The 13,030-nt window shown below is 55.9% G+C and overlaps 4 protein-coding genes across 4 annotated transcripts; 2 read left to right on the forward strand and 2 right to left on the reverse strand.

The window, feature by feature from the left end:
- Positions 1-964: 964 nt before the first annotated feature.
- VTJ04DRAFT_221 (uncharacterized protein) lies at positions 965-5,611 on the reverse strand (the record flags this gene model as incomplete). The annotated part of the gene is made up of 4 exons (XM_069359974.1): positions 965-2,749; positions 2,805-5,093; positions 5,153-5,256; positions 5,323-5,611. 4 exons carry the CDS (start codon positions 5,609-5,611, stop codon positions 965-967), a joined length of 4,467 nt encoding a protein of 1,488 aa, XP_069222831.1.
- Positions 5,612-6,344: 733 nt separating this feature from the next.
- Positions 6,345-8,665, forward strand: VTJ04DRAFT_222 (uncharacterized protein; the record flags this gene model as incomplete). The annotated part of the gene is made up of 2 exons (XM_069359985.1): positions 6,345-6,860; positions 6,920-8,665. 2 exons carry the CDS (start codon positions 6,345-6,347, stop codon positions 8,663-8,665), a joined length of 2,262 nt encoding a protein of 753 aa, XP_069222832.1.
- Positions 8,666-9,025: 360 nt separating this feature from the next.
- On the reverse strand, positions 9,026-10,615 carry VTJ04DRAFT_223 (uncharacterized protein; the record flags this gene model as incomplete). The annotated part of the gene is made up of 5 exons (XM_069359996.1): positions 9,026-9,524; positions 9,591-9,672; positions 9,761-9,808; positions 9,904-9,940; positions 10,052-10,615. 5 exons carry the CDS (start codon positions 10,613-10,615, stop codon positions 9,026-9,028), a joined length of 1,230 nt encoding a protein of 409 aa, XP_069222833.1.
- Positions 10,616-11,398: 783 nt separating this feature from the next.
- VTJ04DRAFT_224 (uncharacterized protein) lies at positions 11,399-12,618 on the forward strand (the record flags this gene model as incomplete). Its single annotated transcript, XM_069360007.1, has 3 exons — positions 11,399-11,465; positions 11,544-12,283; positions 12,358-12,618. The coding sequence occupies 3 exons, from the start codon at positions 11,399-11,401 to the stop codon at positions 12,616-12,618; spliced, it is 1,068 nt and encodes a 355-aa protein (XP_069222834.1).
- Positions 12,619-13,030: the final 412 nt, after the last annotated feature.

Below are 13,030 nucleotides of genomic sequence, written 5' to 3' on the forward strand. Positions count from 1 at the left end.
TGCGTTGCGTTCTTCTTTTTCTAAAAGTTTGTTGGGGCCGCCCCTTAATGATACCTCCAGATCTCTCGATAGACGTTATCACAGCACATGGATGGACGGACGACATGGAGCGCTAGATCAACCCGATCGCGCAACACGGAGGAGGGCGGTATTCATTGACGATGATTTCACACGATGATGATTGGAAGGGCGGATGGATTGGAGGGCGGGGAGTGAAGGATGGGATCATTCTCCCCTCTTGAGTTCATTGCTTTTTCTTTCGGTGGTTTACTATTTCTTCGTTGTTCTAGTCGTTACCTTTTTTCGACTTGATCATCAACCCCTTAGGGAGTTTTCGGGCAATGGGAATGCGAAGATTTCATCACACAGAGAAAGATATCTCATCCTACTGGCTTCATGTGTCATTGTTTTCTGGCTTGATGTCTGCTTTGGCTTGTATTGGGATTGTGGAATGTACTGTCTAATTTTATTGCCGTGCCTTTAAGGGGAGGCGGATTGACAAACAGATCAAATCTCTTTGCTAGGGAAGGTTCTATTCTATATTGCGATGGTTTGTCATAGGAGAGGCCTTGATGTTAATGAGACTGGACCCTGCTTTAAGATGTGACCAGACGAAGTATGGACTGTGATGCTTCTCTGCGATGTGTGTTGAAATGCAGCCTAGTTGCTCTCTTGTCGACATCGTAGGCGAAAAACTACGACATCAAAGCTGCTAGGCAAAATCTTTGGGCTCAACATCAGGCTTGTGACAAGAACAAACATAAAATTCATCAATGACTAAAACATCAGTAATAAGAATGAGTTTACCATAATCCAGTTACAATACCCTATAAACCATTCACCCTTTCATCACCAGAACCCAAAAAGACCCTTCTTCTCCAGAGGAGCTCAGCCTGATCCCATCATGTCTGTAAAATCAACCCATCCATCGACCATCCATCCATCTGTCCAGCAACTCCGAGGGTTAAGCCGCCGTCACCGCCGGAGCCATCCCCAACTTAGCAAACAGCGTATCCATCGCCACCCACCTGCGCCCGCACTTATCCAAGTACTTATCCACCACCCCTTTCACCGTTGCGAACCTGACGCGGTTATGTTCCGCCAGCGCGAGGACCTTATCCCGCACCTCGTGCGTCACCTCCACCTCCCCTTCATTCTTGTTCCCTCCTGACTTCCCAGCCTCCTCCACCGCCGCCTTCTTGGCCCGATCCACGTCCCAAAGCGACGCAAAGTACACCAGCTGGGTATAAATCTCCCTCTCGCCCATCTCGTATTTGACTTTCCCCTGGCAACCCCTGGCCAGACCCTTGGGCCCGAGGCATCGCGACCCGCCGCAAACGCCCACCTGCCGTGTGCGCAAGCCGCAGCTCGCGTCGTCGCAGACGGTCCAGCCCTCGTAGTACCGCGCGGCCTGGGCGCGGACTGCGGCCTCGACCTGCGCGACGATGGAGATGACCGGGAGCAAGGCTCCGCAGGCGGGGTTGGGGCATACGACGCCCTGGGGCGTGACGCGGTCGTTGGAGAGCAGGAGGCCGTGGAAGGGGGCCGAGGATTTACAGGTACGGCAGCGCAGGTTGAGACGGGCGCAGTTTTGGAAGCGGATGGCATCGGGGATTTGGGATTCGAGCGGGTGGATCTCGAATTCTTGGGCAGAGTTGGCGGTGCTGCTGCTGGAGTTGTTGGCGTACCGGCGGATGTCGAGGCCCAGGTTGTCTGCCAGCTGCGCGGTGCTGGTGCCGACGATGTTTGCGCACAAACGCTCGACGGGAGGGAAGATTTGCTTGGCGATGTACCATTCGACGTCCGGAACCAGACCGGAGTCGGATTTGAGGACATCTTGAGGGGTGTAGGCCCGTTTTGCCGCAGGTTCGGAGCTGGTCTTGGAGTCTCCCGTGATGATGTACTGCACGACGTCGCCCTTGCGCATGACCTTACCGCGGGCCATCTCGCGCAGGGCGACTTGGACCTGGGGCATGCTGTCCGCGTTGGGGTACTCCTTGGGCGCTTTACCGAGCTGCGTCAGGATGATGTACTTGGGCACGGGGATGGCTTGCTCGCGCATCTTGGCCGAGATTTCGCGGAGATACTCGTGGATGCGCTGGACGGAGAGCTCGATGTCGTTGCCTGAGAGAATTTCGTCCAGAATGCGCTTGGACACGTCGCGAGAGAGGGGGCAGTACTCGCGGCGCTTCATGTCCAAACCCTTGACTTCGAGCTTCTCGACGTACTTGCCGTCGACTTCGACCATGTTGATGGCGGCATACTTCTTCTTGGCCTGGAGAAGGATGCGACGGAAGACATTGTCGATGTCGATCTCGAGGCGCCGGTACCGCTTGTTGACCTCAGCCTTGAAGTTGTTGCCAACCTTGTAGGCGTCGGCAACACTGTCGACGTTGGCGTTGATCATGACTGAGTCCGTATCACCGTAGATGACTTGCAGGCCCATGCTTTCGGCCAGCTCCTTGGTGCTGCGGAGAATCTCACGGCCCTTGTAGGTGGTGAGGACGGCCAGAGGTCGAGCATAGAAGCGAGACTTGGAGAAACCGAGACAGCCGTACATGGAATTGGCTGTCAGCTTCAGGGCAAGCTGCCTGATGTCGTACGTGGCGTACTCCTCAGGAGAGATGTTCTTTTTCTTCATCAGATCCTTGACTGCCCGACGCCGCTGCACCAAAGTGCTGATAAGCCGCGGCAGAACACCCATCTCCTGGGTCTCCGGGACAGGCGGCACGCCGTCTTCATCATCCGACTATGCCACTATTAGCAGAGTGCATGAATGACTGGAGAGCCATACCTGGACTTACCGAAAATGACCTGTCGACGGTAGTGAAGCAGATGTTGAATTCCTGAATAATGGACGGGTACAGCGAGTTGAAGTCCATGACGAGGACGAACTTGTCGTAGAGGCCCTTTTCGGGCTCAAAGACGAGACCACCCTTGTACTTGTCCTTCTTCTTGCCCTCACCGCCTTCCTCGTTCTCGTTCTCCTCCTCCGCTCGTGCCCGACCTTTGTACGGTTGCTTGTCGGGGCAGATGTACTTGTTCCGAGTGAACTCATGGAGCAAAATGTATTCGTTACGCTCGGCACGAGTACCCATGAGCGTCCTCGCCCATGAATTGCCGGCCAGGTTTGTGAGGACTTTTGTGAGGGGCAGGATCTGAGTCCGGAGGGCCAGGGCGGCGATGAAGTACGTGTCAGCCTCTGCATGCGTCAGGTAGTCCATCAGACCATCCTTGGTCGATGCCCAAGTCTTGAGAGCGCTATCATTGTCGATATCGCGGCGCTGAGTTCCGGAGAGGTAGAGGTTGCACATCTCAGTCAAGCTCCAGGACTGGCACTTGAACATGACAGACTTGCCGGCGTCATTGGCGAGATCGCACAGTAGACGGCCGGCGATGATCTGGCGCTCAGCAAAGACGTTACCGCCAACCTTGCCGATGGAGGACGGCCAGGCCGTCCGACGCAACCTGCCGAGGCGAGACCACCCGTGCGTCTTCTTCTCATGGAGACGGTTCAACAGGATGCTGTAGTCAACACCCTCGAGTTGGTGGCCCAGGATGACGTCAGGATCTACCAGGTCAATCTGAGCCAGGAAGAAACTCAAAATGTCCGCCTCCTGCTTCATCAGCTTGATCAGGCCCCTCTTTCTCTCCTTGGCTAGCTTCTCGAACCCGATGGGGAACGAGGAAGCCAGTGGCCGGATGAGAGTAAAGGTACGGCAGGGCAGTTTGTCGGCAGGGGTGGTGTCGTTGAGCGATACATCCTCGTAGATGCGGGCACTGAGAGCCAGGATCTCCTGCTTGTTATCCTTGGCATTGAACATTGTGCGCATGGCGATGCTCATGAGCGTAAGCGGAGGAGCCTCACTGCTTTCGCTGTCGCCCACTGGCTCGATCATGTTAGGATGTTCCAGCAGGACCTCAAGCCGACAATGAGAAGCACTCTTGAGAGCGCCGAAGTCGCCATCCTCGATCTTGAGCCAGCATGGCCCCTTGATCTTCTTCCACAGCACGAACTGTTCGAACAGGGACGTGTTGGTGCCGAAGACATGCGAGAAGGTCTCACCAGTGAGACCAAGTTCAAGAGCAGGCTTGGTGTAGGGGTACAGCAACTTCAAGTACTGACCCTCCTTGGGGATGTCGGGTAGCTCGAAGGCATACTTGCGAGTGCAAGCCTTGATCTTGTACATGCCGACGTTCATCTTAGTCATAATGGCATCGACCTCCTGGTAAACGTCCATCATCTCGACCTGCTCTGTTGTCTCGTTGCCATTCTGCACGCGGTGCTTTCGTGGCAAAAAGTAAAGCTTGCGCAGGATGTTGTCAACCTTGACGAAGCAGCTAACGTAGCGGTTCGTCTTCTTGTTCAAGACCTTGCCAAAGAGGCACAGGCTGCCATGGACCTCCGTATAGTCAGTCCAGAAGAAGTTGAGAGAACCATCCTCCTCAATAGCGTCCTTGTAGTCAATCTTGCCAATGGTCCTGGTCTCAGGCTGCGAGCTGTTGAGCACATTCAACTTATCGTTGATGCCATTCCAAGACGCAGCATCGACAGCGGGCTCCGGGCCCTTGGCGGGTGACGAGGTGATAGGTTGTGCTTGGGGCTCCGGCTTGACGATTTTCTTCACTTGCCGGGAGGCTGACAGATTGACCCTTGCGGCGTTGACGCCGCCGGTATGGGCAACCTCCATCATGTCATCGTCGTCATCGTCATCGGCCTCGGTCTTGGGAATTGTCGTCTTTCGCTCAGCAGCCTTGGCAGCGGGCGAGGATGGGGCGGGGTCGCTCATCATGGGCACATCGGAAGGGAGAACAACTGGGTCCTCTTGTATGGGTGGCACATAGTCGTCATCGACCATGGGAATATCATCGGAGGCTGGGGATGGAGAGGAGGCGCTGCCATCGAGCATCTTCGTCTTCTTGGTAGCGGGCTGTTGAGGTTCCAGGACTGGAGAGAGGACGCGGGCTCTCCTTCTCTCAACGGATCTGTCACGTTTCTTGGTGGTCGTCCGGGGCGGCGGGAGTGGTACGTTGGCATCCACCTCGCCAAGGAGGTCGGCTAGGAACTTCTCATCCTCCTCCGTCTTGATGACCTGTGTGGGTGTGAGCATGACGGATCACACGTGCGGCTGGAATCTAGAGCACAACTGACCTTGGGCTTGGGCTGTGGCTTCGCAGCGCCTTTTGTGAAGTAGGCCGAAATATCCCGGTCATTGGCGTCCCGTTTTGCCTGCTCGTCATCACGTTGCTTTTTGGCTGGAGAGGGGAACGGTGTCAGCAAGGCGGCGAGGGAAAGGGTTCAGCGGAAGAGATGTCTCGTACACTTCTTGTCCTTGCCCCTTACAGGCAACTCCTCGTCGCTCTCGTACTCATAGGCCGGGATGCGATCCCACTCCTCACGGCCGTCGTCGGCGTAACCTTCGCCATTGTCGTCGACCACGAAGTCATCTTGGTTGAGGCGGTCGCGCACGATCTTCTTGTACTGGTCCTCATCCACCTCTTCGTAGAGGCTGTCGGGCTCCTCGACCTCGTACTCATCAAACGCCTTCTTGCCGGACTGCTTCAGGGCGCGAAGCTTGGCGAACTTGTCGCGTTTGCCCACTTTGGACATGTTGGATGCTTTGATTCTCGGTTTGGTTTGGTCGAGTCTGGTTGTTCTGCTCTGGAGAGGGAGAATGGGCGGTGGAAGCGGTGTGCGGACCCGGCTCGACGGAGAGGAGAGAAGGAAGGGAGGACGGTGAAAGTGTTTACAGTAGTGCTGTCCTCGGGAAGCTGGACCAGATCATGGTCCTTCGGGGTCTAGAGGAAAAGGTAAGGAGAGTCAAATGTTGGTGTGTTGTTGGTGTTTGACGTGGGGACGGGGGTCCAAATGGGAAACCAAGGCAGGGACTTGATTCGTTAATTGGGGGTCTGAACAGAGACGCGCTTTTCGCGTCGACGCGTCCCTTCGCTATGAAACAACGCGAACCCCTGTCTCCCGTAAAGTGGCGCACCCTGGCGCCAAAAGCTGACCCAGTACCCCGCGCTAATCCCAATTCGGATGAAACCCGCTGCGGCCTGTCCCGGCCGGCAGAGAAAAAAGTCGGCCGCCAAGCATCATCATCATCATCTCCAACCTTGGTGCATCTGAACATCTTCAACACTCCAACATCTCGACAATATCGGGTCCGGCCATAGCCCAGCCAGTACCAAACACCAATATTTCCACATATTGGTATACACTCAGTTTTCCGAAAGCATTGGACCAGTTCGATTGCCGAAACAGCCTCCAATTCTCCTCCCATCGACCCCTCCGCGGCACCCCTCTTGCCCCTCTGGTGTCTGATCCACCAGCCGCCGCCAACATGTTTGTCTGTCGGGGCTGTATACGAAGCCTTGCGGCGTCGGCCGTCAGTGCTACGGGTCCGCGCATGCTCTCCTCTCTGCGCACAACAACAGGCACCGTGTCCAGCTTGCGCACCTACTCCGTTGACGCCGCTTCGCTCCGGGCCGCGCTTGAGACAGCCGTTGCCGAGGAGCGGGCAAAGTTCTCAGTGCCACCACAAAAGAAGGAGAAAGATTCCAATGACGAAGAGGAGCTGGAATACGATCAAGTCGATCCACGTGCAGACCAGGCTGCCAAGGAAAAGTACCAAAAGCAGCTCGAAGCCGGGTTGAAGAAGCACCTGAGCATGATGCCCGACCCCTACCACATCGCTCAGTATATCAGCTCTGCCCTTCAGAAGGACAAGTTCGACGAGGCTCTCATGATGACTCGCATGGCCAGCCGTAACAAGAAGGTTGAGGTCAGCTGGAATCATTTGATTGACTACCTGCTGAAAAAGCACCGTCTCAATGCCGCCATCAAGCTGTACAACGAGGTACGTCCCTCCAGTGCTATCCCCGGTTCTTTCCCCCCACTCTGCTCACTCTCTCCCAGATGAAGAAGCGCGCCCAGGTCCCCAACGCAAGGACATACACTATCATTTTCCGCGGCTGTGCCATCTCGCCGCACCCCAAGCTCGCCGTGTCCCATGCCACCCGCATATACAACTTCATGCTCAAATATGGCGCCCTCAAGCCAAACACCATCCACATGAACGCCGTTCTAGAAGTTTGCGCGCGCGCCGGTGATCTTGAGAGCCTCTTCACCATTCTCGCCACCGCAAATACAGCCCATCGATCCCCCGACTCCTACACCTACACAATCGTCCTGAACGCCCTCAGGTACGAAGTCGAAAGGGTACAAGCAAACAACCTGGGCCTGGCGGACGAGGAGGTCCAGCGCGAAATTCAGACCAATGTCCAGAGGGGACGGGCCTTGTGGACGGATGTCATGACGAACTGGAGGAATGCTAGGCTGGTTCTCGATGAGCACCTCGTTGTGGCCATGGGCAGGCTGCTCTCCATGGGCAATTATAATGACAACCAGGGCGTGTTTGAACTGCTCGAGCAGACCATGGAGATCCCCCGGCTCGATTTGAACACCGTCCATTTGCCACATATACCATCCTCTGAGCCCTCCGCGGATGACGAGGCCCACAGCAGCCAGACGACATCTCCTGATGGGGACAGCAGCAGCGGCAGCGGCAGCGGCAGTGCTTCTCCCATGTCTAGTGTCCCTCGGCCGCTGGGCAAGGCCCCGATCTACGCCCAGCCCGGCAACAAAACCCTCTCCCTCGTCCTCACCACCTTGACCAACGTTCGCAAGACGTCAAAGGCGTATAAGTACTGGTCGTACCTCACTCGCCTACGCAACGTCAAGCCCGACGCAGAGAACTACTTTGTTTACCTGCGTGCCCTGGGCGCCGGCCACGCAAGCGAGAGGGTAGCCCAGCTGATCGAAGAAATGCCGCGCGGCCTGCTCTCCTTTATCACCTTCCGCCGCGCCTTTGCCACTTGCGTCCATGACAGCCTCAACCAAAACGCCTTCGACAACGCCTGCCGCATTTTCGACGTCATGATCAACACCCAGCGATACGCCGACCCCCTCTCCATGCGCCTCTTCCTCCAAGTCGCCCGCGGCAGCACCCGCCACTTCTACGAGGACGTCCCTCAATCCACTTCCGAGTCAATAGATGCTCAATCCGCAAACCCCAACCCCGCCGACTTCCGCGCATCATCAGCATCATCAGCCCCGCCACCGCTGTCCCCAGCAATGGCTAAAGCCCTCCGCGCCCACGGCCGCCAAATCACGACCGCTCTTGACCGCATGTGGCAGCCCTACCGCATCGTCTCCTCCTCCCTCTCGTACCCGAACCCGGCTGAGCCGCCCACCACCTCCCCCGAGGAGCTCCACGCCCGCCAGCGCGGCAACATGCAGGAGATCATGGCCACGGGCCGCCGCATGATCGCCGCCATCGACCGCGTCACGCAGACAAAGGGAATGTTGGAGACGCAGCAGGAGCACAAGTTTTGGATGGCGCGGAGGAAGGTGCTGCAGAAGGCCGTGGAGAGGTGGATCTTGAAGCTGTATAAGAACGGAGATCGTCAGTCATCATCAGCACCAGCGGCGACGTCGTCGGCAGCGGACGGGGATGCTGAGGGAAATCTGAGCAAGAAGAAGCGTCTTGCAGAGGATATGGATGACCTGCGTCGGGCGGAGATGGGAGATCAGCCGATACGCGACTCAGATGAGAGGAAGGGCTGGTTGAGTTCTGCGATGGGCAGGATTAAGTTTTGGTAGGGGGAGGGACGAGAGATTTGTATGGGTAAGGATTGCTGTTGTAAGATAAGATACCCCCCTGTACAATATCCCATAGATTTGGGTAAATCATGTCCTGTAGATGACCTAGGTAGATGATGGCATCGAGATATCAACTTGGAAAATGTGGAATCTCGCAACGACATCTCTCTCCTATCCATGATTGTCTGGCACAAGGTATGACTGTGTTGCGTGGTGTTTACTTTTTTTGATCCAAACGATGTTTCTCGAGTCTAACAATTCACGAAAAGCGCCTCTAATGCTATTGGTAAGTCTATGTCTGCAATCTACAACAAACTGCTGCTTTCCCGCCACCAACCGTCAGTCGATACACTTGAAACATCACAAACGCCCGGTCATCAAGGGCACAATGGGCATCCGCGACAGATGGTTCTTGCCCCTGGCTTTCTCAGTGCTCTCCGGCTTCTCATCCTTCTGTTTAAGTTGGTTCTGTCCTGCAAAAGACACACTCCTTCCCTTCCCGTCATCAACATCACCGACTGTGTTGACTGAAACAGGCTCAGTGCACGGAAGGCGCGCCTTCTCAGCATCATCCAGCGGACTGCTTGCCTCGACGGGCTTCACGTTCTTACCCAACGCGCTGTCCGTGCTTGCCGACGAACGCTCGCTGACGGGACTCCAAATTAGCAAGGTGTCATCAGGATTGGAATGGGAACATGTCGGAGCTGAGGTGCCGGACATCCCGTCGGTCTCATTGTTGCCATCGGAGCGTAAGGGGCAGGTGATGGCGGGAAGCGGCGGGTTGGACTGAAGTGGGCTTGTAACTGGAGATTTGGTCCAGTTGGGGGACCATGAAGAGTCGGTGTGTGCTCTGGGGGTGCTGGTTGGGGTTGGGAGGAGTGTGTCAGTCATCTGAGGACGCAGGAGAGTAGATAGGCAAACTCACTCCAAGGAAGTGAGCCGGTCAACGGGCCAAATTGTTCTGAGAGGCGGTCGACTTGATGATTTGGGCTTCGGACCCTGCGAAGCTAGATGGACGTTAGGACCTGGGCTGGCATAGTGTAGGGGCGGCGCACACAAGATCAGGTTAAACAGACAGATGGGCTTTTGACTTACTTTCCATGCCATCATCGTCTTCAAAGCTGAACCTCCCTTCAATCGCATCTATATCGTCCAAGTTTTTTAGTGTTAATAGGCAAACAGGATCCAAGGGGAGGTAATTAAGTTGATTTGAACTGCCTTTCTGGGCAATCACTTACTCCTGAGAGCCTGTTGGACTCCCGAGCGGAACGACTCCTAGGTTCTGGATGAGTCTGACAGGCGTGGAGGTGGGTTGGACGCCTCTTCCTCAGACATGGGCTCACGGTTTTCCTTGTCGCTGTCCGAATGTGACAAATCAGAGCTCACTCGGGGGCTGGGATCATTGCTATCTTCTTCTGCCTTGCGGCGGCTGAAGAGCTTGAACAGGCCTCGACGCTGCCTCAGGGAAAAGGGAGATGCGTTTGGGGTTTTGTCGGCATCCATAGAAGGAGAAGGTGTTTCCTCGCACATGGGGCTCGTGACTTGCTCCGATGTCGACACTGTGGCCTTCTCTTGGACTTGGACACAACACGAGTCTTCCGAGCTCTTAGATGGCTCAGCGATGATGGAGTTTTCAGCCCGGTGGCGGCGACCAAGCGTGAAGAGCCAACCCGCCTTTGTCTTGCCAATTTTGGATTTCTCTAGGTCCTCTTGGTTTGTCTGCTGCTCCTCTGGAGCCGGCTGCGAAGTATCTTGGTTGACGTTTTGGGCAGAGTCTCCAGCAGCAGCAACACCACTGCGGCGGAAGATGCGAAGGCGGATAGAAGCGACCAGAGATGAGCGTGAGCGACTAGCCTCAGGGGTTGTCTGAGGACTCTCGGGGCTTGCCTGAGAAGTAGGCTCATGGATCTCCTGGACAGGTGTCATGGCGAGAACGAAAGTGCTGGACATGGTGTAGCACGCCAGGGGTCAAGAGAGCGAAGCCTGTCGTCGAGTAATGTCTGTACAAGAATACACAAATGCACAATAAATGAGTGAATGGAGTGTTTGGATGTTGTTGGGGTGATGGGACGAAGTAAGTTCTTGGATTACAATAGTGGTCGACAGGTCTGGACGAGCAGCTTTGAACTGGTTCTTCGGCCAGACTGGTGATTTCCTGCTTCCCTGGATAACAGGTAGGTTCCTGCCTGGAATCACCCCAAGATGGGACAGAGCAGCCTGCAGTAAAATACCAAGGAGGAAAGATATGCCCTGCATAGGAGACCTTGGGGGAGGAGCACCCAGAGGAGAACTCCTCCCAGCACATCAACGTTACTCGGTTCTTGTCTGGTGATTCGTTTGGGTAAAGTACGGCACTTTGTTCGCATTTGATTTTATCTCGAAGTTATCTTGGAGATGAGCCTGGTTGTTGAAACATGTTTACCTATCTGAGGCAGTAGCTTTTTGCTCTTAACTCTCGCCTCCAAGGAGACTGGAAGTCAGTGTTCCCATATGCATGTAAATGCCGACAGTGTGAAGGCACAGTGCACACACGTATTTGGCACCCGGCGCTATCTGCGCTTGCTGCAGGGACCAGGGATGATACGCGCCCGCGCCGCGCCGCGCTGCGCAATGATCCAGAAATCCATCTTCAACCCATCATCTTTTTGGACCGACCTTTTGAACCTCAACTCCAATTGATTACAGCCACCCATATCGACTGATCTCCCTACCCCAACAAAATCCATCATCGCCATGGCAGACACAACCACCGCCAACGGCGCCAAAGTCGCCGTCGACTTCCAAAAGATAATTCATGAGGGTACAGTCCCCTCCCCCTCCGCCTCAGCCTCGCAGCGACCGACCTTCAACCGCTAACCCCAAACCCCTCTCCCTCCAGCCCGCGATCGCAAGAAAAAAGAAGAGCTTGCAGCCAAAATCTTCGGCCGCTCCACCACCAGCGCCGCCAAACCGTCTCCCGCAGGCAGCCTATCCAGCCGCGCCGGCGTCAAGAAAGCCTCTTCCACCTCCGCCGCTCGTCCGCGACATAGCACCGGCAGCATCGGCAACCTCAACGGCGAATGGACCCACGATCTTCACGACTCCGTCAACCCCCGCCAAGCGAACGGTAACAACAATAACAAGGGCGCAAGTGGCAGCGGCGCCGGCTCGCTCGCCGCCCGCATCACTAGGCCCGGCGAGAAGCCGCGTTCCATCCCCACTGGTCCCGCCGCCGGCGTCGCGCCGAAGCAGCAACGCCAGCAGCGCCGCGCCGCGCAGGTTGCGCGCGCTCTGATCAAATCCGAGCTTCAGCAGGGAAGCCGTATCTCAACGCAGCAGCCGCCGACCGGGCCAGCAATCCCGACAGGGCCGAGGGCTATGACCAAGAACGCGGCCGTTGCGCCCACGGTGCCGGAGAAGGGTTTCACGATCCGCGGCCTGGCGGGTCCGTTCGTGGTGCTGGCGCAGAACTTTGCCCCCGGTACGACAGCGGCTGACATCGAGAGCGCCATGACGCCGGTCGGCGGATTGATCAGCAGCTGCCGGATTGTCAAGACGAATCCAATTGTGATTGCTGAGATTGTTTTTGAGAGCAAGGAGGGCGCGGATAAGGTTATTGAGACTTTCAACGACCGCGTGGTATGTATCCTCTTCTTAACCCTCCTCCCACCCATCCACTCTTTGACCCAACAGAAACTAATATCCCTCTCAAGGCCGACGGCCGCATCCTCAAGGTCTTCCACAAACCCGGAAACACGCCCTCCGCCGCGCCTCCCGCCTCCGCGCCCACCGGACCTCGTGCCGCCGCAAGCACCGAGATGGTTGTCGACGGTTCCTACGGCTTCCCCGACCCCATGGAGACAGAGCCGACGACAAGGGCGCCCCCGACCGGTCCCGCTGCCGGAAATGGCCGGCTGTATAGCGACGGCATGGTGAACCGTCGCGGGCGCGGGTTTGGCGGGAGGTATAGGTAAATCAGTTATCTATCTGCCTCTCTACGTAGTTAGCCGGTGGGGGGTTTGCTAGCGTTTCTTATCTTCTTCTCTGCTATTTTCTTCCTTTTGCCTTCCCCTGGGGCTATTATCTACAGCGCGCAGATGTGCGTAACTCAGGCCAAGCTACTGGGGCAACGTACCTGATATGTTTTAAGGCTGAAGAACAAATACCTTCATGTAATCAATGCGCAAAGACAAAAAATGCTGGTGCGGTTAGTAAGTACTGGCAGGTTTCGGCAGGGAGGCATAAAGTTGGCGTTCAGGTGGAATTACAATGTTCTCGGAAGAGGGGAATTGCAGGTTCATCGGGTCAGTATGGGCATGGACACTTGAGGGGCCGCGAATAGATGAGAAACTATGAGTCTGAACCGGTTAGTTTATTGAAAACTTG

The sequence above is a fragment of the Mycothermus thermophilus genome, assembly GCF_041956435.1.
Source record: "Mycothermus thermophilus strain CBS 625.91 unplaced genomic scaffold VTJ04scaffold_1, whole genome shotgun sequence".
NCBI classification, from domain to species: Eukaryota; Fungi; Ascomycota; class Sordariomycetes; order Sordariales; family Chaetomiaceae; genus Mycothermus; species Mycothermus thermophilus.